The sequence below is a fragment of the Mauremys mutica genome, chromosome 1, assembly GCF_020497125.1.
Source record: "Mauremys mutica isolate MM-2020 ecotype Southern chromosome 1, ASM2049712v1, whole genome shotgun sequence".
Lineage (NCBI taxonomy): Eukaryota > Metazoa > Chordata > Testudines > Geoemydidae > Mauremys > Mauremys mutica.
The window spans coordinates 179,507,860-179,533,527 of record NC_059072.1 but is presented as its reverse complement, the minus strand read 5'-3'; the positions used below and the strand labels follow the sequence as shown (position 1 = coordinate 179,533,527).

Here is a 25,668-nt window from a genome sequence, read left to right as displayed (position 1 = left end):
ACCTACTTCGCCCCCGCCCCCAAATGTTACACCCCAGATCTTCTGGAGAGAGACTTAAACGTCTCCGCTTGTTGTTATGTATATTTCACACGTTGATATCTATGAGTGCCAAGTACATTCCCCAGGACTGGTGAAAAACTGCCAGCTAACTCACTCCTGCTCTCAAAGCCAGGGCAGCCTGCTGAGACTCTCTCACCAACCCGGAGGCTAGCGAGTCCCTTTCCTTTCCAGATTTCCCCGATGTGGCCACTATCAGCACAAGGGCTCGGTTCGAAAGGTCTCAGTACGCAACCCTGCCTCGGTCCCCCCGGACACAGACCAGACCCAAGGATCAGAGGGAAACTCACCCCAGGAGCCTGGTCCCTGCCGCTTCCTCGCTCCTGGTTGTCATCGCAGGTTGGCAACTTCCCCTCCATGAACTGACAGCAGGATGTGGGGAAGCGCCCCCCGCTCCCACCCCCCGGGGCTCGGAGAGCTGCCCGCTGCGGGGATGGCAGTGCCCGCTGCGGGGATGGCAGACCCCGCTCGCTCAGCTCTCAGCACAGCACCCATCCCGGAGTCCGCCCAGCCGCGCTCCCTGGCCGGCGGAGGGGCTGGTCCTTTGCCAGGTGCCCCGCGCTAGGGAAAGTAACTCCAGAGGAATAACACAGGGAGTGGGGGCGCACGGGACTGCAGAGACCAGCCTGGCAGCCAAGCGGTGCCACACAGGAACTGACCAGCCACAGGCACAGGCAGGGCAGGGAGACCCCCTCCATACACCGACACCTTGTGCAGGGACGAGCTATACAAACAGCTGTAGGCGCTGCTTTGCCTCGGCTCCTTCAGGCAGGTGGGGCTATGCAAGGACGTCCGGAGCGAGGTGCACTGACAGTGCCCGCCCAGAGAGTGCCCCTCTCAACCTGCCTTTGGTTTAGGGTGACCAGACAGCAAGCGTGAAAAATCGGGAAGGGTGTGGGGGTGATAGGAGTCTACATAAGACAAAGCCCCAAGTATCGGGACTGTCCCTATAAAATGGGGACATCTGGTCACCCTACTTTGGTTGCATTCCCCCAACGGAGAGACCTCGCGTCACCCCGGCTCCTGCTCCCACCCGCACCTCGCCGGCGCTTCCCGACCCACGCCCGGGTGAACGCCGCCCTCCCTTCGCTCGGCCCCAGCCCCCGTGGAGACGGCGGCTCACCTGCTGGCTGGGCGCAGGAAGCGGGCAATACGCGGCTGCCGCCCCCGGGCTTGGCAGATACTGGGGCGCCCCACACGCCGCCTGGGAATGGTGCATCACCACGTCCGAGCAGCTCATGGCAGCGGCCGCGGGGGCAGGGGAGCCGCCAGCGCGCTGCAGCTACTCCCTGCGCCGCTGCCCTGCGCGGCCCCCTGCCGCCGCTGCTGCTGCGGGGCGCTGGGCTGGGCTCTCCCCTGGCAGGCGGCCGGCCAGAAGCGCTGAGCTCTGCAGAGAGGACGGAGGCGGCGGAGCCCTCATCTTCAGCAGCCCCCTGGGTCCCGCTCCGACACTTATATAGGAGCCCGGCGGCGGGGCAGCTGGGGCAGCGGCGGAGCTGGGCGCATAGCGGCGATGGCAGCAGCGCCGCAGCCGCTTATTACCATACACACAATGAGCAGCCCCAGGCTCTGCCAATGGCCAGCGCCCAGAGCAGGAGGGGGAGAAGGAACCAAAGTCCCGAAACTCCGCCCCGCTGCCTCCGGATTGGATCCAAGTTTGCTTCTGGACAGCTGGGCTGGAAGCTGAGTGGACCAGAAAGGGGGCGTGTCGTCGGAGAGTGTGACCGGCCCCCTCTTCAGTTTGTGGTCCTGTTAGATGCTGGGTACCTTTGCGGCCGCGAAAGCCTGAGAGACATCACCAGAGGATGGCAGTGGCATCTGGAGGAGGATTGGAGCTATCTGAAAGAAGTCCTGCAGAGGGAAGCTACCAGTGGAGCTGCACCTTGGTAGTCAGGTGCTGGGTGCTGTCTGCCTTTTGCATGAACGTGATTTCTTAAAGGGAGGTCCAAGGATGTAATATCTTAGCAAAGTACTTTTACCGTGACTCCCCTGAAAAGTTTGGGCCCCATTCTGCCATGAGCTCATTTCCCTCTGTTTCCACTAGCAGCCAGTTCAGATGAGAGCATTGCCTCTCTCTCTCTCTCTCTCTCTGAAAAAGTGAAGAGAAACCTCATAATTCACCACCTTGGTGGTCCATCAAAAATTGGTTGCCTAGTAGAAGTGGGACAAGTGATCTTTAAATAAGTGAAGTTAAATTGCACTGGAAGCCTTTAGAATACTTTAAAGTAGTGTGAGGCATAAGGTAGCCAGATAAATATGTCCCATAGTCTAGGTTTCATTGTGGAGTATTTGCTTTACTGCATTTTCTTTTTACATTAACCTTTGTTCTAATTGCACTTGTTATTTTGGGGGGGGGGGAATTGGGGAGGGGTAGAAGAGGGAAAACTTTGAAGGGTTTCTTTTAGTTTCATAGTCATGTGTACGAAGGCTCCTCCAGAAGTGCTGGAATAATTTTTAGTGCGTGATGTTGGGGAGCAGGGGTGGGATTTTTTTAAATGCCTCAGTATAACACACTCTAAAATCCTTTGGGACTAGGGAAGAAACTTTTAAAACTGCCTGAAAATGAATCCAGAATGAGTGAGACTCCCTTCAGCTGAACAGGAGTTGTCAGGCCATAGATGTATCTGCCAGACAGAGAACAAGGTAAGGAGTAACTAAGATGCACTGAGTTATTGTTCTTTGCTGTGCCCACAAATGATAATGTCCCCGATGCTGCAAACACTTACATATGTGCTTACATTTATGCATGAGTAGTCCCATTCAGTTCTTATCACTTGTCTGCAATGGGACTATTCGCATGGACAAAAGTTAGCATGTGCATAAAAGTGTTTGCAGGACTGGGGTCACCATACTCAGATCCTGGTTCATAGGTATCATGGAAAATTTCTCAAGTGAGATTTGACTTTTATTTTGGACATCAGTGACCTACAGGCTTGAGGGAGTTATATATATATATAAATGAGTCTCACTCATTCTGGATTCATTTTCAGGCAGTTTTAAAAGTTTCTTCCCTAGTCCCAAAGGATTTTAGAGTGTGTTATACATGTATAAACATATATATATGTTTAAAATACTTAGGAATAGTTCATTTCTTTGTCACAAAACACTTTATTTGCCCCCCACACACACACACAGAGTAGTTTTCACAATTTCTACATTCCATGAAAGGGGCTCTACTGGGTGCTAACCTTGAAGACCAATCAGAAGCTTCAGCTAAGGTAGAATGCAGATAAATTTCAGATAAAATGAGAGTGAATAATACCTACCCTCTGTACTCCTCTTAGGCTACCAGTTCATGACTGGGTGAAATTTAAGGTGCTGATTACTATTTACAAATCTCTAAATAATCTACGCCCCATTTATCTGGAAAAAAAATCTCATGGCCCCTCTATGACAACTATACTAAGAATGAATGTCTTGGCTATCTGTCCCAACAGTGAAGTTCATGGGATCTAAATGCAATGGATTCTCATTAAGGAGTACCAGCTTTCGGAGTTCAGTGCTGCTGGATATATGCCTCATCCCAGCCTGGACATTTCTGCAGTGAAGTGTAAGGTATCTTTGTTCTGGCATTCCACTAACTGCTTAATATACTGGCACTAAGTCTCTTACCACTTGGGCTACTAGTTGCTATCTATCCTTGCAGATCCTCACAGGGAGGCTGTGTTGATTACTGTAAAGGGTTATGAAATATTCCCTGCTTTAGGCGAGATGTCGTTTAGTACCATTCTATCCTATGTAAAGTGCACTCAGATGCCCTGGTAATGGAGACCTTATATAAATGCTTATAAAAATAGTACTTATTTACTTGCACAGTCTTTATACAGTGTCTATAGATTGCTAGGTTTGTGAAGAAGAGATTCTGGTTCTCGAAGCAGAATTGGACCAAAATAAAAGATATGATATCATTTACTATACCAAAGGAAGATATATTTTAGCACAGTAATTTAGTGATTTCTATGTAGAGCATGCAGGAGGCTTACAGAAGAAAGTAGAACACATGTACTATTCTGCAAGATGCCAAAATGCTCTAATATTCAGTTATTGCATATTCAGCATTGTTTTTGACAAAATCATTTCCGTTCCATTAATGGTCCATTTGCTTTGAGATGCAAAACAGTGACATGATGCCTCATGTCAAATAGCAGAATGGAACAATTAGCAGGCAGATGTTTGATATGATGAATCATGTCAATCACCAGCATCAAAACATTAATGAAAATAATTTTGCCATGATACAGTGTATCAAATCTGAAGCATGGGGATATGCACTGGTTTTATACCAGTATTAACTTCTTTAATGTAGAAAGGGATTTAAAAGGACAGCCCATCTGTGATGTTGATTGATCTTTGTCTTGCCGTCTAGTTTTCTAAATTCAACAGGCCAGATTCATTCCCACTGTAACTTCATTAAAGTCAACTAAGACCAACCTAGGAAACACAAACCTGAAAGCCCTGCTTCAGTACCAGATAAACTGAAACAACATTTAAACATTATAAGACATTATGTGATAAGACAAATCAGCACAGCTTACATAAAGGAAAATCAGGTCTTTCATCTACTGGAATTCTTTGACTGCTACAAGAAAATAGCAGAACAATGAGAACCAGTTGGCATAGTTTGTTTGGACTTTCCAAAAGTCTTTGACAAAGTCCCTCACAAGAAGCTTTGAAAAGAGTTTCTCCCATTGAGAGGTGTGGGTGCTTAGCATTTCTAAGGACAAGACCACTTATTTAGGTGTCTAAATAACTGTTTGAAGGCCATTACTAATATTTCATAGGTGTATAATTAAATAAATAGTGTTTGTCTCATTGCATTGAACTGTATTCCTGGGGAGATATAGCACAGAACCATAACAATTCCAAAGAAATTTAAAACAACAACAACCATAACCACCACAAAAACAACCACCAAGCATCTTTACCCCCATCTTCCTTGGGTCCAGCTTTCCGCTGGCATTCTATAAATACTTAACCATTGGAGATTACACCAATAGTGTTATACTCTGAGTCAAAAATGTAAACAAACAGTTATTTTAAAGCATTCTTTATTTTCACTAAATGAGGAGAGCAGATCAGAAGAAATGCAGTGTCAGAAGAAAATGAAAACAAGGAAAGGATAACTGTCCTTACATAAAAGAGGAGGAAGGAAATAGAGGATCAAATTAATTCACAAAGCCACTACTTTTCATTTACATAGTGCCTTTTATCCCAAAGGAACCCAAAGCACTTTGCCAGCCAGATACATACATCAAGTTCATGTACCCATCACTGAAGTACTGTCACCTCTGGAGTGGAATGCAGCAGTCATTCTGAGGCAACTGCATCTCGTAAGAGCTTTCAGGAGGGGATGTGAAGTTTAACATCTCTGGTTGATGCCCAAAGGAAAAAATGTAATTAGCCACAGTTAGAGCTTGTTGAAGTTTAAAAAAAAAACATTTTTTCATTGAAAAATGCCCTTTTTTGCCATTTTTTTTCTTTGCCTAAAGATGCAACTAAGCACCTAGTGGGATTTTCAAGGGTGCCTAGGCACCTAACACCAATTGAATTCCATTATAGAGTGAGGAAGGATGATTGTGTGATTAAGGCACTGCACTAGGACCCAGGTTCAAACCCTATCTGCACTATAAATGTTACCTGTGTCAATATGCAAGCCCTAGGTTAATTTCTTCATATCTCAGTTCTCCATTTTAGGAATGTTTCGCTACCTCACAGAATTGTTGGGGGAAAAAATGAATTCATTAACATTTGTGAGGCACTCCGCTACTATTACAAAGGAGGAAAAAGAGATAGACATACCTATGCAAACATTCATTGAATTTAATGCTTGGGAATGTAATGCTTGGGATTGATGAATGATCAAAGTCTTCTGTTAATCCACAAAACAGATACATCATAGGCACTGGTGATGGGAGCTTCCTGATGCCTCTCACTACAGTCTGTCAACCCTCACCTGGAGGGACTATGGAAATGATCCAATACAGTGAAATCAACAGGACCCTTTCCATTGCATTCGCTGGGCACTGGACCAAACCCTGTAAGTAGGCGTAAGAGAGCAGCTCATTTCTGTCTCCATTCAATCCTTTGTCTCTCTGCTGAGATTACCAGTAAGAAGGCCAGTTAGTTCCTGTTGTGGTGTAAACATTGTAAAACAGCTGGAGACCAAACAGCTGATTCTGCATAGGCCAAACAGCCATCAGATGGTAACAATTTATGATTACTGCTAACTGAAATTACTTTCATGTGCAATGTGTATTCTGGTATTATAAAATTTAGTTCAGTTAAAAGGTCCTTCATGTAAAGGCAAGTAATTTTATTTATTCTTTTTTAAATTAGAAATTACCAAAACCTGCAGACAGAGGCTGGCAGGAATTTAGCACCTTTAATAGTGAAGCATATGACATACAGAGAAGCTAATGAAATATTATTTACACTTACTTCCAAAGACAACAAAACATCCAAACTACAGACAGACCGTGGGCTTGATGTATTATGGCACCTATGTTGATACATACCATCTGATGATCTTGCCTACATATGAATATCAATCCCCTTTATGGGGTGCTTTTTGTGATACAAGCAAGGCTGCAGTGCTACTTGCAGTGAATAGCTTGCTTTCTTCATGCCACAAGAAACTGTCACATCTGCCAACCTTCAGCAAACTGAGCAGGGACTGTTATTCATTTTAGTGCCCAACTGCATTATATTTATGCTGGTTATAATATTCTCTATTACCACTGAAAATATTTGGCTCCCAAAAGAAAAAAAGAAGGAATTGTGTCAAAGGTCCAAATTCCTCCCTGAGATGTGAATCATTTTCAGTTACTTTAATGGGAGCTATGCACATGAATTTCTAGGTGGAATCTGACTCCAAAGCCCACCCATCTACACTGGATTTTTTCAGCAGGTCTTTTTCATATTAGTGTATTAAACATACTTTAATCTCAATGGACTGAATCTTTGGGCCCTTTTGCATCTGCTTTGGATGGTGGTGACATGCAAAGGAACAGAAGAACTGCACTAAAGGGAAGGCTGAGAATTTCTTCTGACAGGGGAGTCCTCAAGTGGCACAAACCTGTTGTAGCTGGTTCTATATCTCCCGCTCGCCCCCCCTGCCACATGGGAGCCTGTTGGAGTAGTGTATGGTGTTCCATTAGATCTGCAGCTATCCTAACTCAGAACATCTTCAGGCTGTTCCAAGAAACACTAAGGGCTGTTTTGGTCCCTGACTGGGGCAACCAGATGTACCATTTTTATAGGACAGTCCCGTTTTTTGGGACTTTTTCTTATATAGACACCTACTACCCTCCACCCCCCATCTCATTTTTTCATAGTTGCTATCTGGTCACCCTATCCCTGACTGGCCTGGGATCGGGGGTGCAAAAAGGTGACTTATAGCCACCTATTTTCCAACTCCATGGCTACAATGAGTGCATGGACATAGACAAAACTTTAGTCCCCTTTTCCACCCCTCTCCTCAACCTCCAAAAATAAAAAAAGTTGTCTGTGCCTATGGACTGTGAACTTGGAGCATCTGAGGCCTGACTCCAACTGCTGCTACATTGGTTGCTAACATGATTTGATAGTTCAGTTGTGTTGAAAAGCCTGGGAAGATATGGTCTTAAATGTTCCGTGGACTACATTCTGATGCCCTTATAATATTGAGTAACACTTTACCCTACAGTTAGTCCCATTGGTTACTATGTAGCTGCTCAGAGAGTAAGATACTACTCAATGTAAGTAAGGTATCAGATTCTGGCCCTTTCTGTTTTCAAATATAAATAGTTCCTGGGTTTCCTTAATTAATAACTAGTGGCTTCACTGATGCTTGCTGCCATCTAGCATTTGCATCTCCCAGTGTGCAGAAAAATAGCAACATTTTTGTGTTCCTACTTCATCTCTAAATCAGTACCACAATCATACAATATCATAGCCAAATGTGGCCAGTGTGGTCTTTCCCAATTAGGTTGCTTTAGAGAATTCTGTATGCAAAAAAGCAATTGCTTGCTTAACATTTAAACAAACATTCATTTTCTTTGTTCTCTTTCTCCACTTGTTGCAAGTTGTTTCTGTATAAATTTAGCTAGAAGTGCTTTTAGGGGTGTCATTAGTGAACATGACAGAACTTTTGCTGAATGGACCAGCTTATATAGATGGGAAGATGGGAAAGTTTCTAGTGGCCTAAGGAAAATATTTACTGCTGGTAGCACTGCAGTATTTTGAATATCAAGTACCACTCTCCATTTCTGGGTATACAAGCTGCAGGTAAAAAAAAGTTGTTTTGCTCCTGGAAAGTGCAGTTTCATAAATGCACTTAACTACCCATAACAAATATCCTGTTATTTGTGCTTTCAGCAAAAATATACAGTAGAGTAGTTGGATAATAAATAGCATCATTTACTGCCACTCTAGATTTCATCACAATAGTCATGATTGTTACCTTTCTTTCAGTTTCTGTGAATACTGTTTGTTGTAATCTCATGAGTTCAGTTTTCTATTTAGCTATTGTTTACTCATCTTCAGGAGAAGAATTATTCTAACAATCCTTCTTAAGTATTTACCAGCATCTATCTTCTACTATTATTAAGTAGGTTATTAATAAGTGAGAGGAGCTGCACATTATCTACAATACCCTTCCACTGTTAGCCCACACAGAACAGGAGTTGTGTAAAAAGGGATGAACAATACTTAGAACTTAGAGTAATGTATATCTTCAAAATACTATTATGTAAATAACCAACAACACTATGAAATACATACTTTTATACCCATTTTACAGATGGAGAAAAGCAGGCTAAAGGGGTCATCTAGTCCAACCCCCTGCTCAAAGCAGGACCAATCCCCAAGTAAATCGGAGGTGTCTTGGTTCCAGGCCTGGGCTTAAATCATGCAGGTTGTTTAGCCTCTCATAGGGAGTGAGATCCTTCAATAAGAATTTCTCCCACCCCAAACACCTTGACTCTCAATTATGCTAAGCCTCTACTAATTATGCTACTCCTCTCTGGCAGGAGAGGCAAGAAACAGGTCCCTGAAAATAACCCCTGCGCAGAGGGCCTCCTCGCTTGTGTAGAACTGGCACCCAGGCTCCAGCACTGCTTCCAGACCCCAGTGGATGAGATTGGAGTGCACTGCCCTGTGGCTATTATCTGCTTCCCAAGGGATCAAAAGACGCCCACCTTGAATGAGAGCAGCTCTAAAGTGTCTCTAACTTAGTACCAGGGCTGAGCAGGCTCCAGGATGGGGAAGCATACGCTTCTGTCCCTGTCCCAAGTGCAGGAACAGAGTAACTGAAAATCAGGCCTGTATCTCCAGCTATGGAATGGATTCTCCAGTGAATGCATATTACTTACATCCACTCCTTACGCACACACACACACACACACTCTCTCTCTCTATTTACTTTGCTTCATAAGGAAATATAGCCCTCCTCTTCTTCCTTAAACAAATTATACCTATACCAAAAGCCTCCTGTAGCAGTCTGATTGTTTGAGGACATGAACCCAAACTAGAATTGCCAGGTGTTCGAAAAGGGAACCTGGCAGTGTCTGACCAGGCACTAAAAGTCTTGTTACCTGCAGTAACTGGCCTCTGCCACCGGGAGGTGGGAAGAGCAGCAGCTGTTGCCGGAGCCTGGAGGAGCAGTGGAGCACTCAGGGAAGGCTCAGGGGAAGGGAAGTACTGGCGGCTCCCCCATCCTGCCTGAGAGCGTCTCTCCCTCTCCCATCCTGCCCCAGTCACTCCACCCCCACCCCCAGAGTGCAGCTCTCCCTGCCCCCTCCTGTCCCAGTCACCCCCTCCTTCCCCAGAGCGTGGCTCTCCCTCCCCCACCCCAGTCACCCCTCCAACTCTAGAGCCCTGCGCTGCTGGCAGGGGGAGGGGGGTGGAGAGAACAGTGGGCAGGGGGAGGAATGAGGGGGCAGGGCCTTGAGAGAAAGAGGAGGAGCAAGGGGCAGGGCCTCAGGGGAAGAGGCTGAGCCGGGGCCGGGGAGGTTCCAGTGCTCAGTGTCCAGTTTTCACACAGTTTTCCAGTGAGGCATAGAGAGAGACTCAGATGGGTCACACGGGAAGCCAGTGTCAGAGCAGTGAATTGAACATAGCCTAGGACTGGGCACTCTATCACCCTAAGCACTGGACCATCCTTCCTCTCAATTTTCTCTCTTGCTAGACTGAGTAAAAGGAGGCAGAATCTGGCCCAAACCAAGAGGATCTTCTGCCACCCATAGTATACACAGCCATGAAATTAACTGAGGGAAACAAAACGAGGGTGTATATATATATATGTATATATATATATGAAGCACTGCAAATTACTAACTTGAGAGCGTCAAGTGACTTTTGCAGTCTCTGAATGTGTCAGGTGTTCTTAATTAAGGACCATATTTTGATCCCTTTACTCATGTTAAATAATACTTTATTCTATATCTGAAATCAGTGGAACGACTTGTGACATGAGGTGCTACTGTGTGACCAGAATCTGGCCGTAAATGTGGATAACAATCTTTATTTTATTGCCCAGTACAAAAAAATCCCTACTGCACATACATGCTCTCCAAAGAAGTGTACACATTCACATTCCAACCAAATGTTAGTCTCCTAAAATTAGCTCTTATTTAGAAGTCATGGAAACAAAAATAAAATACATCTGTTGACAAGCCCAAAAACTAGGAGCAGTGTGTGTAAAAATCCTTTCCCTGGTTTTTCCTTTTACACTGTAAAATACATAAAGAAAGACAAAACTTCCTTTTAAAATAAATGTTTTTGTAAGGCAGTTTTCATTTTCAAATGTACACATGAAAGAACCATGAGAAAATTAGTCAAGAGTTCTGACAATTTATGTTGCTAATAACTTGCTCATTTATCATCTCACATCCCAAAAGGACATTCATAGCTCTTTACAGATTACAATACATAGAGTATGGTGGAACCAAGTGATCATTTGGGCTTTTGTTTTAACATGCACGTGTATGAAAACTAAGGCCTAACAGGCAAAGATTTGCTCTCATCAACCTGAGCATGGAGCCTGAATTAACATCTCGCCACTGCCCTGGAGATCTGAAGCAGATTGATAGGGTGGAGTAAAGAAGCTTGCGTAGCTACAACTCATGCTGCAACTCTTACCTGTATAAAGAAAGCACTTAACTCTCCAGGATTGTCAATGCCACAATTTTCATCTTTTTTTAATTTTCTTTTTTAAACACCAATCTTGATTAGCACCCTACTTAGTGCTCAAGTCACAACCCAGCTGGTAGAAGTAGAAAATAAAGGTTGCCCACCTGTGACAGGAGCAGACATGCCAAACCCATGAAAAAAATTCCGAAATTGGGATTGTTTTTGGCTTACGAGTTGCTTGTTGGCTAATTTTTGGCTTGTAGCTTGTTGCAGCTTGTTACTTTTTTTTTTTTGATCGGCTCCCAGCAAGCAGGAGCAAGTGGGGGCAAGATGGGGAGAGAGTCAGGGGTGCACAGCCGGCCCGCCACAGTCCCAGACTGCAGGCCAAGGGGATCTAGTCAATTAACAGAACCTCTCTAAATCTTGTCAGTCCTGTGGCCTACGTTGCCAGGTACAGTGATGAGGGCTTGGATGATAAATCTGGCTGTTTTGCTGAGACAACAGGGCTGTGGTCACAGGAAGAGGTTGATATACTGCCCTGGAAAGATGAAGGCGGACTAGAAACCATTCTGTCTCGCTCATGCTGGGGAAATCACAGTTATTTTGGCTTCATCTTGCTATATCTTACTTATTACTCTTTGTATGAGAGGAAATGGGGGAAGGCGAAGAGGAGACCTATTCATCAGTTGAATAGGAAAGCATCCAAAATGGACTAACTGTCTGATCCTTCTGTCAAGCAGAACTTTGGACATCTGGCATCGTGCCTTGTTGCAAACAGATCTATTTCTGGATTACACCACAAGCAAAGATCTCATCCATCCCAGAAGTATTTAGAGACCATTCATGTAGTTCTCTCCTACCCTGTTGAGTTGATCTGTTAGGATGTATCTGTAAACGTTGTAATGGATACACAGTCCCTTAGGACCACAGATTCTTTGCACAGCTGAATTTAATGAACTCTTCTTTGCTTGTTCCCACAGTACATTTTTGTCATGTTGTCTGTAATAAGTTTGACTACCTTGCCTTGCAAATGAGGAAGAAAAGACCTGAGCACCCAGAAAATTGTCCTCAATTCTAGTATGTTGATATGTATCTTCTTCACCAAGAGCTTCCAATGTCTGTGAACTGCTACCTTGTTGAGGTGTGCTCTTCATACCATGTTGGAAGCGTTGGAGGTCACAATTACTGATGGAGTTGGAGGATTGAATGCTACCCTTTTCAGAACAGTGTGATGTGTGTCCAGCATGAGACAGATACAAGCACTTCCCCAGGGAGAGTCAAATTTCAAGAAGATGTTGTCTGAGCTTGGCAGATAATGTTTTGCTAGCCAGTGCTGCAGAACTCTCATCTTGAGTTAAGCATAAGAGATTCTGTATTAGCTGAGGCCATGAGGCCTATTAGTCTGAGGAAGACCATTATTGTCTGGTTGGCATTCTCTGAAAGTTAGAATATAGCTGACTAAATTCTCAGGAGTCTTTCCTCTGGAATGAAGGCTCTTCCTGCTTGAGAATCCAAAAGTGCCTCAGTGAATGGGATTCTTTACATAGGTTGTAAGTGTGACTTTTTCCAATGTATTCTGAGTCCCAGTTTCTCAAAAAGGAAGCATGTGCATGTCCTTGGACAGGCTTTCTTGTGATGTCGTTAGGAGGGGAGCCAATCGTCTAAATGTATATACACTCATCTTTAGCTGTGTGTCACCACAAATAGGCACTTTGTAAAGATGCAAGGGATGGCAGAAAGGCCAAAGGGAAGGCTCTTTACTGATAATGATCTTCCTCCCTCAAGGAAGCAATGGTATTTGCGATGTGACGGCCTGACAGTGATATGGAAATATGCCTCCCATAAATGAAGAGCTCTGAACTACTCTTTGGTGGATACAGGGAGACTTAAAGATGCTAGGCTCAACATGCAGAATTTGAACTTCCTGATGGAGGAGTTGGCCTTTCTCAGATCTAAGATGGGTCGGAGACCTCTATCCTTCTTCAGAATCAGAAAAAATCTGAAGTAAATTCCCTTTCCTGTGAATTCCGTTGGAACTTCCTGTATGTGTCCTTCTTCCAAGAGCAAGTCTCTCTTCTTGGTAGGTTGTTGTGAGCAGGGCCCCGGAATACAGAGAGAAGTGCTGGGATAGTGGAAAGGATCGTGTTGAATTGTGTGAAATAATCACTTTGTACTATTTCACTTGTCTGTGGTGATGTACTTCAGTAATTAAAGGATTAACAGTCATGGGAGAATGACCAATTAAGACTGGTCTGCAGCTCTCTAGCCTCACATCAAGCCCAGAGTCTAAGGCCTGGCACAGAAGACAAAAGGTGTGTTTTGCTTGCTATATAGGTGGAGCTTGAATGTCTTTCTCCCCTACTGCTGTGAGCAGGAAGCTGTTAGTGCTAATAGTGGCATCTGTGTGAAATACAAAGAGGAGGGTGAAGAAGGGTATTGCTGTCTATGACATCCAAAGACAGGAGCTTCAAACCTTCTCCTTGAGGGTTGATAAACCCATAGCAACATAGATGTTGATCATCATCTCTAGTACTGAGGGATAGCTCAGTGATTTGCGCATTGGCCTGCTAAATCCAGGGTTGTGAGCTCAATCCTTGAGGGGGGCCATTTGGAGATTGGTCCTGGTTTGAGCTGGGGGTTGGACTAGATGACCTCCTGAGGTCCCTTCTAACCCTAATAATAATATTCTATGATCACCTTCAAATGGAAGATTTTCCATCTGTGCTCTGGTTTCAGGTGGAAGACCAGAAGATCTAAGCCATGCATGTCTTCTCGGTGTGATGATTGAAGTCAATGCCCTTGCTGTAGCATCTGATGAATCATGAGAGGCTCCCAGCTGTGATTAGTTAATAGCTGTCCTTCTGCTGTAAAGACTTTTAGTCAATTTCCTTCCTCTTCAAACAGATCCTTAGCAAATAAGGCCATTTTCCATCAGAGATGGTACTGATACTTAGGGTACATCCACACTACCCGCTGGATCGGCAGGTAGCGATCGATCTATTGGGGATTGATTTATCGCATCTCATCTAGACATGATAAATCGATCCCTGAACGCGCTCCCGTCGACTCCGGAACTCCACCAGGGCGAGAGGCGGAAGCGGAGTTGACAGGGGAGCCGCAGACGTTGATCCTGCGCCGTGAGGATGGGAGGTAAGTCAATCTAAGATACGTCGACTTCAGCTATGCTATTCTCGTAGCTGAAGTTGTGTATCTTACATCGACACCCACCCAACCCCCCACAATGTAGACCAGGTCTTTGACATTATGGTTTGGTCATTAGCAACCCTAAAGCCTACTGAGGCTGAGAAGAAAACTTTCCTGCCCAGAGTCTCCAAGTTTTTGACCTCTCTGTCACATGGTATAGAATGCACTTGGTCTCCTTTTGTTCTCTGATCTTCTGCAGTGACCAGCAGCAAACTGGGAGCTGGGCGTGTGTGGAAAAAAGAAAATCCTTTGTACCATAACTTATAGAACTTGTCACAGCCTTCTTTGACATGGCCTGATTAGAGGCAGGGTTTGCCCAAATAGATTTGGCTGGTTGTAACAATCTTTCTAAAACTGGGAGTGTGATCTTGTTGTTAGAAGGGGACCCCAAACATCATATGAGAGGTCTCTTCTACTTACACAGATGATATCTTTAAAGTTAAAGCCATTCTGAGCACCAGTTCATGGAACTGAATGGTATCTTCTGATGGGGAGAATGCTGAAGCAACCCCTACATTGTAATCAGGAGATGTCAGATCATCAGACTCCAGAGCTGTGTCCTGGTATTCAATTCAGCTCTTCCTTTGAGAATACTGAAGGTGACATAGTTGGATCTGGAAGCACTGGATCTGATGTACAAGGTTTCCTCTGACTTCTAGCAGGGGATGGATCCCTGGAAGGACCAGTGTGCTTACTGTCCCCTTTCTTGGGTCAGATGGCCTTTCTGGCCCTCACCTACAGAGGAATTGCCAATCCTGTCATTATTCAGTATCAGGTTCCCTATCACAATACCGACTGGAGTAATGGTATGGTCTGTGTGACCTGTGTAGCACATCTATATAGCACTTGCTTTGCTACCCTTTTCTTTTCAAGTGATGGGAACTGGAATGAAATGTTAAACTATCTCTCATGGTCTGATTCGTGGTCAGATTGTCTAATTCATTGTCTGAGATAAATAAAAGTGAAAAACAAGTGGCCTTGGCATCTTTAAAACTGAAATTAGGGTGAGAAACCTCCCTGGCAAAGCTGTAGGTACTCTAGGGGATGGGAGTGTAAGGTCGCAAAATTTGAATCTGCTCTGTGGTCTTTTGTCTCTTCCCCAATGGGGAAGTGAGAACAGGAAGTTGATGCTTTTATTTTATTCCTTTTATCACTCTGTTTAAGTTTAGAGGCGAGAGTAACAAGAGTGATGTTGTGGTCGGCATCTGCTATAGACCACCAGACCAGGAGGATGAGGTAGATGAGGCTTTCTTCAGATAACTAACAGATGTTTCCAGATCACAGGCCTGGTTCTCATGGGGGACTTCAGTCACCCTGACATCTGCTGGGAGAGCAATACAGCTGTACACAGAGAATCCAGGAAGTTTTTGTAAAGTGTTAGGGACAACTTCCTGGTGAAAGTGCTGGAGAAACCAATTAGGATCCGTGCTCCTCTTGACCTGCTGCTCACAAAAAGGGAAGAATTGGTAGGGGAAGTAGAAGTGGGTGGCAACCTGGGTAGCAGTGACCATGAGATGGTTGAGTTCAGGGTCCTGACAAAAGGAAGAAAGGACAGCAGCAGAATATGGACTCTGAACTTCAGAAAAGCAGACTTTGACTCCTTCGGAGAACTGATGGGCAGGATCCCCTGGGAGGCTAATATGAGGGTGAAAGGAGGCCAGGAGAGCTGGCTGTATTTTAAGAATGCTTATTGAGGGCACAGGAACAAATCATCCCAATGTGCAGAAAGAATAGTAAATATTTCAGGTGACCAGCTTAGCTTAAAGAAATATTCAGTTGGCTTAAACACAAAAAGGAAGCTTACAAGAAGTGGAAACTTGGACAGATGACTAGGGAGGAGTATAAAAATATTGCTCGAGTATGCAGGGGTGTAATCAGAAATGCCAAACCACAATTGGAGTTGCAGCTAGAAATGGATGTGATGGGTAACAAGAAGGGTTTCTACAGATATGTTAGCAACAAGAAGACGGTCAGGGAAAGTGTGGGACCCTTATGAATGGAAGAGGCAACCTAATGACAGATGGTTTGGAAAAAGATGAAGTACTCAATGTCTTTTTTGCCTTGGTTTTCACAGACAAGGTCAGCTTCCATATTGTTGCACTGGTCAGCACAATACGAGGAGGAGATAAGCAGCCCTCAGTGGTGAAAAAACAGATTAAGGACTATTTAGAAAAGCTGAACATGCACAAGTCCATGGGGCCAGATGCAATGCATCTGAGGCTGCTGAGGGAGTTGGCCGACGTGATTGCAGAGCCATTGGCCATTATATTTGAAAACTCGTGGCGATCGGGGGAGGTCCCAGACAATGGTAAAAAGGCAAAAATAGTGCCCATCTTTAAAAAAGGGAAGAAGGAGAATCCGGGGAACTACAGACCAGTCAGCCTCACCTCAGTCCCCAGAAAAATCATGGAGCAGGTCCTCAAGAAATCCATTTTGAAGCACTTGGAGGAGAGGAAGGTGATCAGGAACAGTCAATATGGATTCACCAAGGGCAAGTCATGCCTGATCATCTTGATTGACTTCTGTGATGAGATAATTGGCTCTGTGGATATGGGGAAAGCAGTGGATGTGATATATCCTGACTTTAGAAAAGCTGGCTAGATCATTGAGCTCAATGGGTAGTGATCAATGGTTCAATGTCTAGTTGGCAGCCAGTATCAAGCGGCATGCCCCAGGGATCGGTTCTGAGGCCAGTTTTGTTCCATATCTTCATTAATGATCTGGATGATGGGATGGATTGCCCCTCAGCAAGTTGATGGATGACACTAAGCTGGTGGGAGAGGTAGATACGCTGGAGGGTACGGATAGGGTCCAGAGTGACCTAAACAAATTGGATGATTGGACCAAAAGAAATCTGATGAGGTTCAACAAGGACAAGTGCAGAGTCCTGCACTTAGGATGGAAGAATTCCATGCACTGCTACAGGCTGAGGATCGACTGGCTAAGCAGCAGTACTGCAGAAAAGCACGTTGGGTTAACAGTGGATGAGAAGCTGGGTATGAGTCAACAATGTGCCCTTGTTGCCAAGAAGGTTAATGGCATATTGGGCTGCATTAGTAGATGCACTGCCAGCAGATTGAGGGAAGTGATTATTCCCCTCTATTCAGCACTGGTGACACCACACCTGGACTACTGCATCCAGTTTTGGGCCCCCCTGCTACAGAAAAGATGTGGGCAAATTGGAGAGAGTTCAGCGGAGGGCAACAAAAATGATTAGGGGGCTGGGGCACATGACTTACAAGGAGAGGCTGAGAGAACTGGGCTTATTTAGTCTGCAGAAGAGAAGAGTATGGGGGAGGGGATTTGACAGCAGCCTTCAGCTACCTGAAGGGGGGTTCCAAAGAGGATAAAGCTAGGCTGTTCTCAGTGGTGGCAGATGACAGAACAAGAAACAATTGTCTCAAGTTGCAATGGGGGAGGTCTAGGTTGGATATTAGGAAAAACTATTTCATTAGGAGGGTGGTGAAGCACTGGAATAGGTTACCTAGAGAGGTGGTGAAATCTCCATCCTTAGACGTTTTTAAGGCTTGGCTTGACAGGGTGGGATGATTTAGTTGGGGTTGGTCCTGCTTTGAGCAGGGGGTTGGACTAGACGACCTCCTGAGGTCTCTTCCAACCCTGATATTCTATGATTCTATTATATGACCATTCTTATGACATTTGCCCTGTGCTGTGCCCTTAACCGTTGACCTAGCTACTGTCATTGTTTTCAGAACTGACTCTGAGCAATCGTTGAGGGATCCAAAGTGGTCATTGCCAGCATTAAAGGCTGCATGCTGTAGACACAGACTCTAGTTAGCATTGGATCCCAGGAGATTGCCCAGCAGACCCCCTGGCTGACTCTGCACCCTGGCAGGATATTGTGCATTGTACTTTTATCTGGAACTGGAGGCTTCAGATCCAAAGGGGAGGTCCCATTAAGACTGGCTCTGCTAACAGAGGCGGACACCTGATGTGTCTAGAACTAGGCTCTGATCACTTAGGATCCATCAATAAGAAGGTTTTGCTCTCAATCTAGGAATGAAGGACATTACCCTCACTGGTATCTTGGGCTCTTTTTTATTCCCTGACAGGGTAGGGACTGACAATGGGCCTATCAGCACTATTGGAACCAGCAGTTACACAACTGGACAGTTTGGCTGTTAGCACCTCCTGTCTTAGAGTTGGTTCTGATGTGCCTTACAAGAACTCAGGGTTAAGGTGCTGCAGATCATGCATCTTGAAGGAGAGTGTCCTTCCTCTAAGCAAGCCAGACACCTTGTATAGATATCCAAATGTGGAATACAGGAGTCCTTGCCTCTTTCCCTTCTGATCCGTGAGTCTACACGAAGGTGTGAGAACTAATAAAACTTGTAACTTATTCTAAATTTTAAAAAGTAATAAACCTAAGCTAATCTTCACTAACTATGAAATCTAAGGCACTGAGTTGTCAAGGAGGTTGGATCCAGAGTGGACAGCCTCAGAGAAGTTACCAGTCCTGCTGCTGCTGTGATTGGAAGGAACAGAGGCAGCTAAACACCATACCCCTCTGTAGTCTTGCCCTGGGGGTGGGCAGGAAGGGGAAGACTCTGCAACAGGCACTGTTAAGAAACATTCTATTATCACAGCTGCACCCCTGTCGCAGCCCATGAGTGGGAACGCCTAGGGGCCACTTGAAGAAGATTGTTGGTATTCCAAGAAAAGACATCACCTACACATGCTGAGTTGCTTTTTCACACACATACTGTATACATTTTTCATTACAATACTTAAAATAAAAGTTTTATTGCCTTTTTCCATTAGCTTGTTGTGAATACAGGAAGTGCACCAATGTAGAGATGGAAGGGACCCTTCACTTGACAAATGGAATTGATAGAGACAGTCTGTAGTAGAGGAGCTTCTGTACATCACAGTACTGCTATATTAAAAGACTGAAAAGCAAGAAAGTCCAGGATTAGAATTGCTGCTCCATCATTAATTCACCCCATTGTGTCCAAGTATTGGCAGAATTTACATTCTATATCATAAACTGTGATATTTAGGATAATGTGAAAGGTGAAGTGGCAGATTTAACTCTTCCTTTCCTATCTTTTGACTCTTTAAATTGCCTGATGTGATTTTAAACACCTGGGAGATTTGATATCTATTTTCTTTGGTTGATGCTATGTAATATATAGAGACTTACATAGATATAGAAACACACATACAAAACTACTTAAGGAATAATATCATATTCATTATATCATCAAAACTCATAACACATTTTATTTTTGGGTGGGGAGGTTGTTTGTTTATGGCTCATGCTTTTTGCTAATCCCTGCAACTAATAGGAGCAAGGAGTAAAAACTGAGTACTGAGGAGGTTCCCAACTATTGTCAAGAATGAAAAGCTGCTTGTGAATCAAATCAGTTCAAGATTTTACATCTCTTTCTAAATACAGTTAAAGAGGGCCACATCACTGCAGGTGACACAGATAAATGCAAACTGTACATCTCTGAGCCAGCAGGATTGCACACCAGTAAGAGGACTTATCTCCATCCGGTGGTATTTCCATGGCAGTCTCCTTGCCCAAGTTATGATTGGGAAAGACAAATTTTGATTTCTACTGGATTCTTGGTCTGTAGCTGGGGGTTTAGCCCACTGTATATGAAAGTTTACATTTGTAAATTTCACCAGAAGAAAATGACAATTATTTTTAGGTGACAGGAAACTTCTTTAAAAAATCATGTAAAATTAAACTGGCAGACAAAATTGCTCTTTGTCTGACAGGTGGAATTTGATCCCTTCATCTAACTCTTATGCATGTCCATCGGATTTTTACTTATCTTTAACAATACAGGGGTTGATCCTTCAAGCCCTGTGGGCTTGATCCTGGATGGTGCTGAGCATTCTGGCCCTGATCCAGCAAAGCACTTAAACATATTCTCAACTCTAAGCATGCAAATATTCACACTGGTTTGTCAAAATCAAACTGTGTGTGTGTGTGGAATGCCACTCAAGTTAATGGGAGTTCCACATACACAGGGATGGGAAGTTGGGCCTTCTGTTTGTCCATGCATCATAGTTCTCTCAGATACCCAAAGAAAATTACCAACCCCAAGGTTTCCACATGTACTCTGGTGATAAATTCATGAGCAGGAAACTGACTGAAGGCCAAATTTTGCCTCTATCTGAACTTGAGAAAATCCCACTAACTTCAGTGGGGTTGCATGGATGAAACTGAGGTGCCAGGACAGAATGTGTCTCTCCAGATACATTAAAGGAAAGCATAGCATCAGAGGAAAACCTCCATCATGCTTCAAGAATTTCAGAATAACTTAATCTTAAATTAAAAACAAACAAATTCTCATTTTAAAAAAATACTCAACATAAAACTTAAAGTTTGCAGTGTTGTTGTAGCCATAATTGGTTCCAGGGTATTAGAGAGACAAGGTGGGTGAGGTAATATCTTTCATTGGATCAACTTCTGTTGGTGAGAGAGACAAACTTTTGAGCTACACAGAACTCTTCTTCCAGAAGAAGGCTTCCTAAAAGAGAGCTCTGTGTAGCTCAAAAGTTTGTCTCTCTCACCAACAGAAACTGTCCAATAAAAGAAAAGATATTACCTCACCCACCTTGTCTCTCTAATAAAATGTAATTAATGTTTTTGCTGTTGTGATGCAGTGTTATGTCCACTAGATGGACCTCAATTTCATAAAGTTAAATGGGTTTTCCTCTGTATTCAGCTCTTATGTTCATATGTTTCTATAGTAATAATACTCAGCATTCTTCCTTTTGTGGGTAAATGTAATACTGCTTGCATTGTGACCTGCATATATTAAAAAAAATTTCTGACTACATCTTTTTACATACCTGTTTTGCAATTCTCTTTATATTAGATAAAGCAAGTATTGGTTGTGAGCATTCCTCTCAGGTTACCCAGCAATCACAATACAAATATTGTCAGGTGCTTTCCCTAACTGTGATAAACCTATTATATGAAAGCAGTACTGCCCAACCTCAAGTGATCAAAGTTCACGAGTTAGCCCTCCCCCCAAAAACTATGAGATTTAAAACTTGATACGTTTGGGGATTCTTATTGGCCTTCTTGCTTTTGAGTCTTTGGGGTACACTCTGGTAATGTTCTCATGTGTTTCGCTGTAACCATGAGGTTTAGAAATTTGCCTTTTTTTAAAAAATGAAAGCTGAGATGCTCACATAATTCACTCCAGGAGCTGGAGCTCTGAGGAGGACATCAACTATTGCAAGAATTGCAATAAAAACAAAAATTGTGAGAGCTGGCAACACTGGAGAGGCAGACTGTTTCCAAGCCATTTGTTTGTTTCACTTACACACACACATTTAGCATCCCACGTGGCTTAGGTTGCTGACATGTAAAAATAAATGTAAAAAAACCTAAGAAATTGGATATGGAGGCCAAATTTTGAACAGTCTACAATATAAACACAAGTTCTTCTGGATCTGAGCAGCACTGGGTTTCAAAAGGACAGATTAACAAAGGAATTTTTACCTGCGGGAATCCAGAGTGCATTGCATTCCTTTTGGAAACGCTTTGCAACAGCAGCTTGGAAACATAGTTCAGACTCTAGGCAGTAATGCAGCAGCCTGCAAAAAGTACCCAGGATCTAGGATCTTGCAGCCCGTTACTTATGTCAGTAGATTGTGACCCACCAAAGTCAACAGAACTTAATTAAGAGTTGGAGGAGAAATTCCACATTTGGGAGAGCGGGGGAGAAAAGCAACATTTCTCTGGCAGCTTGTCTTTTCTTAAAGAGCAATACAAGTGAGGTGGATCGGTCAGTGGAGTGCAGCAGGTCTATGGGATAAATGCAGTTTATCACATGGCACTACAACCTCCACACATGGAGCCAGATCCTCAGCTCAGGTAAATCAGGATAGTTCCATTGATTTCAATGATTTGTGCAGATTTACACCAAGGGAAGTTCTAGTAGGTTGCATGTGTGTGCATTTAATGTGCGCACAGTTAAACTGAACAGGGCAACATTTATTTGAAAAGAGCCCAGCCTTTTGTACACAGATCTGTTTTCTGTTCTTGGATAGTTTTTCAGGAATTTGGCTAGGACATGGAGGCTTTCTTTCAAAATTCATTTGTATAGCTTATACCTTGCAGAGCCAAATAGAGCATATGTAAATTCATTTCTCTATATCTCTGCAGTACAGATCTCTGCCTAATTCAACAAGCTCCTTATAAACAAGGTATATTGAAAAATTTAATTCACCTTTAAACTGCAAAAGTTTAATAAAAAACAGACCTAAATTAGACCTAGGTTACTGGCACCAACCCCGTGAAGCCAAATTAACATCTACTAGGTGTCTTACCCTTCCTATATCCTTAACTTTGAACATTTTTACTTTAAACGGTATATAATTAATTCTTAAGATCATTAGTCTAAGCAAATCTGTCAGTTCAGGTCAGCCAGGAATAGCTTTTCTTGCAAATGATTAAATTAGTGAGCTCACTCCTTTAACTTCATCAGATAATCATCTTCCTTATATGGGCCTTTGTTGGGGGTAGTTTGAAGTACTTCACAGAACAGGTCTAGAGCCACAAAGATTTGGGACCATCAGTCCCAGTTACAATGTTGCCCCAAGCTCATGATTTTACCTTGAGATCCAGGATATTTGGCTCTTAAAGCCCCTGCTCATAGAGGAAGATGATTAAGTGAAAATCTCAGGGGTCATTAAAAAAAAAAGTTTTTAGCCATCATGGTTGTGGAGAAACATTTGAAAACATAACACAAGTGCACCCCAAAGACTCAAAAACCAGAAGGTGAATAAAAAAGTAAAAGCTATTTGGACTCCCCCACACCTCAGACAATTTTGACTTTTGGTAAAAAATCAAAATCCAACATATTTTGATTTGGAAATGCCACTGTGGTGCCTTATGGGAACTGTAGTTCAGTTTCCTCATGCTCCCATTCTCCCCTATAGGTCAGGCCCCCTAATTGTATTACACCTCCTATGAAGCATCATTGTTTCCCTGCTTAGTGGGGGGAGGCAGTGCATCATGGGAGATAACATCTAACTGGGGAGCCCAGCCCATAGAGGCGAGTAGGGACATGAGACAACCAAACTACAACTGCCAACATTTCTGTGGAAAGTAGAGACTTTTTGCAAAACGTTTTTGTTTAGTTGAAAACCCAGCTTTTTGTCAAACAGTTTTCAATGGAACATTTTCTATCAGCCCTAATAAAGAGCACACAAAGCGTATTATTTTTGCCAAATCTCATGATTTTGGAGGCCATGGCTCATGATTTTTGAACACGGCATTGGCAATACTTCAGTTAGGATGTGTGGGTGCTTAGTCATGAGAGACCATAGTGCCGCAAAAGCTGGTCACCATGCATCTAGAATCTTTGATTAACAGAATCCTAAAGGATGCATCTTCATGGCTAGAAAGCAGAACACCCTCATGATCAAATGAAAATACGTAGATTTGGAAGCTATTGTTCGTGTTCTTCATTTCCAATTGATAACCTAAAGCCAGTTTTCCCTCACAAATAATTTACAGTAAAAATTGGGTTTATGTGAAAACATTAATATAGTCTTTAATTTTCATTGACATTGTTCTTTGATAAGACACAAGATTTTCTGTGACAAAGGTAAAGTCCGCATTTAAGTTCCAGTTATCATTATGAAGGCAGCAAAAGGTTTAGCTCTTTAGACAATGTCTTGGAAGCAGTCAGATAATGCTGATGAACAATTATTTTGCTTGCATAATTCAATATTTCATCCTTAGAAGCATTTTTATCAGCACTTGAAACACATACTACTTGTTCTTGAATACTGAGTTTATGGAATACATTGTCTACATTCTGATACTGGGCATTTTATTAATAGTGTGAGCTATATTGCTTGCTATTTAGTAGTGGTCTTTATTTTCAACACTATGACACTGAATATAGACATCTGCTAAAAACTGGGAGCTGTGACAATGTTAAAGTCTTTGTCATCTCATATTCCAAACTATCTTGGAGGGGAAAATTGAACGAAATAAAAGTAATATGGATTTTTTTCTATATAAAAGAAAGAGTATGATGCTCATTTTAACCCACCTGAAAGGCTTAGATAAATTACAGCCTCTCTCATTTTCATTATGTATTAACAACAGAGCTGACATTTCTATTTGAGATTCCTAAGCAAAACAAAGTTAAAAACTGGCACTGTAACTTTTTGTACGTTCCAAGTTTCTGTTTGCAACTAAACTGCAGGAGACCTGTCATATTACTTGTATGGGAGTGACTACACAAGTGAAAACATGTAATGTCAGTATTGCAGGGACTATGACAATGATTGTGGTAAATGTCGAGTATTACCCAGTGTGAACAAGATGTTTTCAGAAACATGAGCAGACAAACTAACCTGAGTGCTGATGCAGTTTATGAGTGTTGTGCCTTTTTCCAGAGAAACTTCACACCTGAATGAGTATTAAACAATACAAGCCTGGTCTACAGACAAATTTGCACCATTTTAATGAAAATGTGATTTTAAACTGATTTAGTTCAACTAATGCAGCTTTGTGAGCAGACACTTATGTAGATGTAAAACTTTATATTAGTTTAGCTTGCACCCTGAATAGTTACAGGGTGTAAGCTAAACTGTTTTAAGTCAATATAAATATTCCCATAGTGGGCTGCCGTGTTTTATGTTAATCAGTGACTTCCAATACTCTCCATCTCATCTCTAATCTTTTTCTTCTCTCAGTTCTAATCTCTCAATAGACACCATGCCTCTAATTACATTTATATAACGGCTCTTAACATTCCGGGCAATCTCTTTTGGACTCAGGTCCATTGCAGTATTCAAATCTCATGCTCTCCAATGCATTTATTTTTGCAGAGGTATACAATGTATTTTGGAGACATGAAACCTCAGACACCTTATCCACAGCTACCAAAGATGCCTCTTTTATACACACAACTTGTCTGAAATATTAAAGATATAAAAAATAAGAGAGCATTACAGACCAAATTTTCAAATGGGTCTTTGCTTGCAAGTTTTCACTCGTCTTCTCAGAATTGAGATTTTGCAACCACAACTGATGTGATATGCAGATTGGATAGTCTAGTCAACCACCTCATTTGCAAACTTAATGCAGTTGGTGAGAGATTCTTACATGTGTAAATACTTGGAGGTGCACATTTAGAGGCCTTTTTAAAAAACTGGAACCAGTTTGGACTAGTTAAATAAATAATCTGATGTGTAGTGGTTTACTTTATAAAGTAATCCCTCTACTGATGGAAATTTCCCTTAAAGAAAAACTTCTCATTTGTTATGCTATTTTGTAAGATTTTGATA

The 25,668-nt window shown here is 43.0% G+C and overlaps 1 protein-coding gene across 1 annotated transcript in view; it reads right to left on the bottom strand.

Moving 5' to 3' along the window:
* VGLL3 (vestigial like family member 3) overlaps positions 1-12,320 on the bottom strand; it is a 51,552-nt gene extending 39,232 nt beyond the window's left edge. The window contains exon 1 of the mRNA XM_044994819.1: positions 12,027-12,320. Within this exon, the coding sequence (XP_044850754.1) occupies positions 12,027-12,320 (294 nt within the window). The remainder of the gene's footprint in view (positions 1-12,026) is intronic.
* Between the last annotated feature and the right edge of the window lie 13,348 nt (positions 12,321-25,668).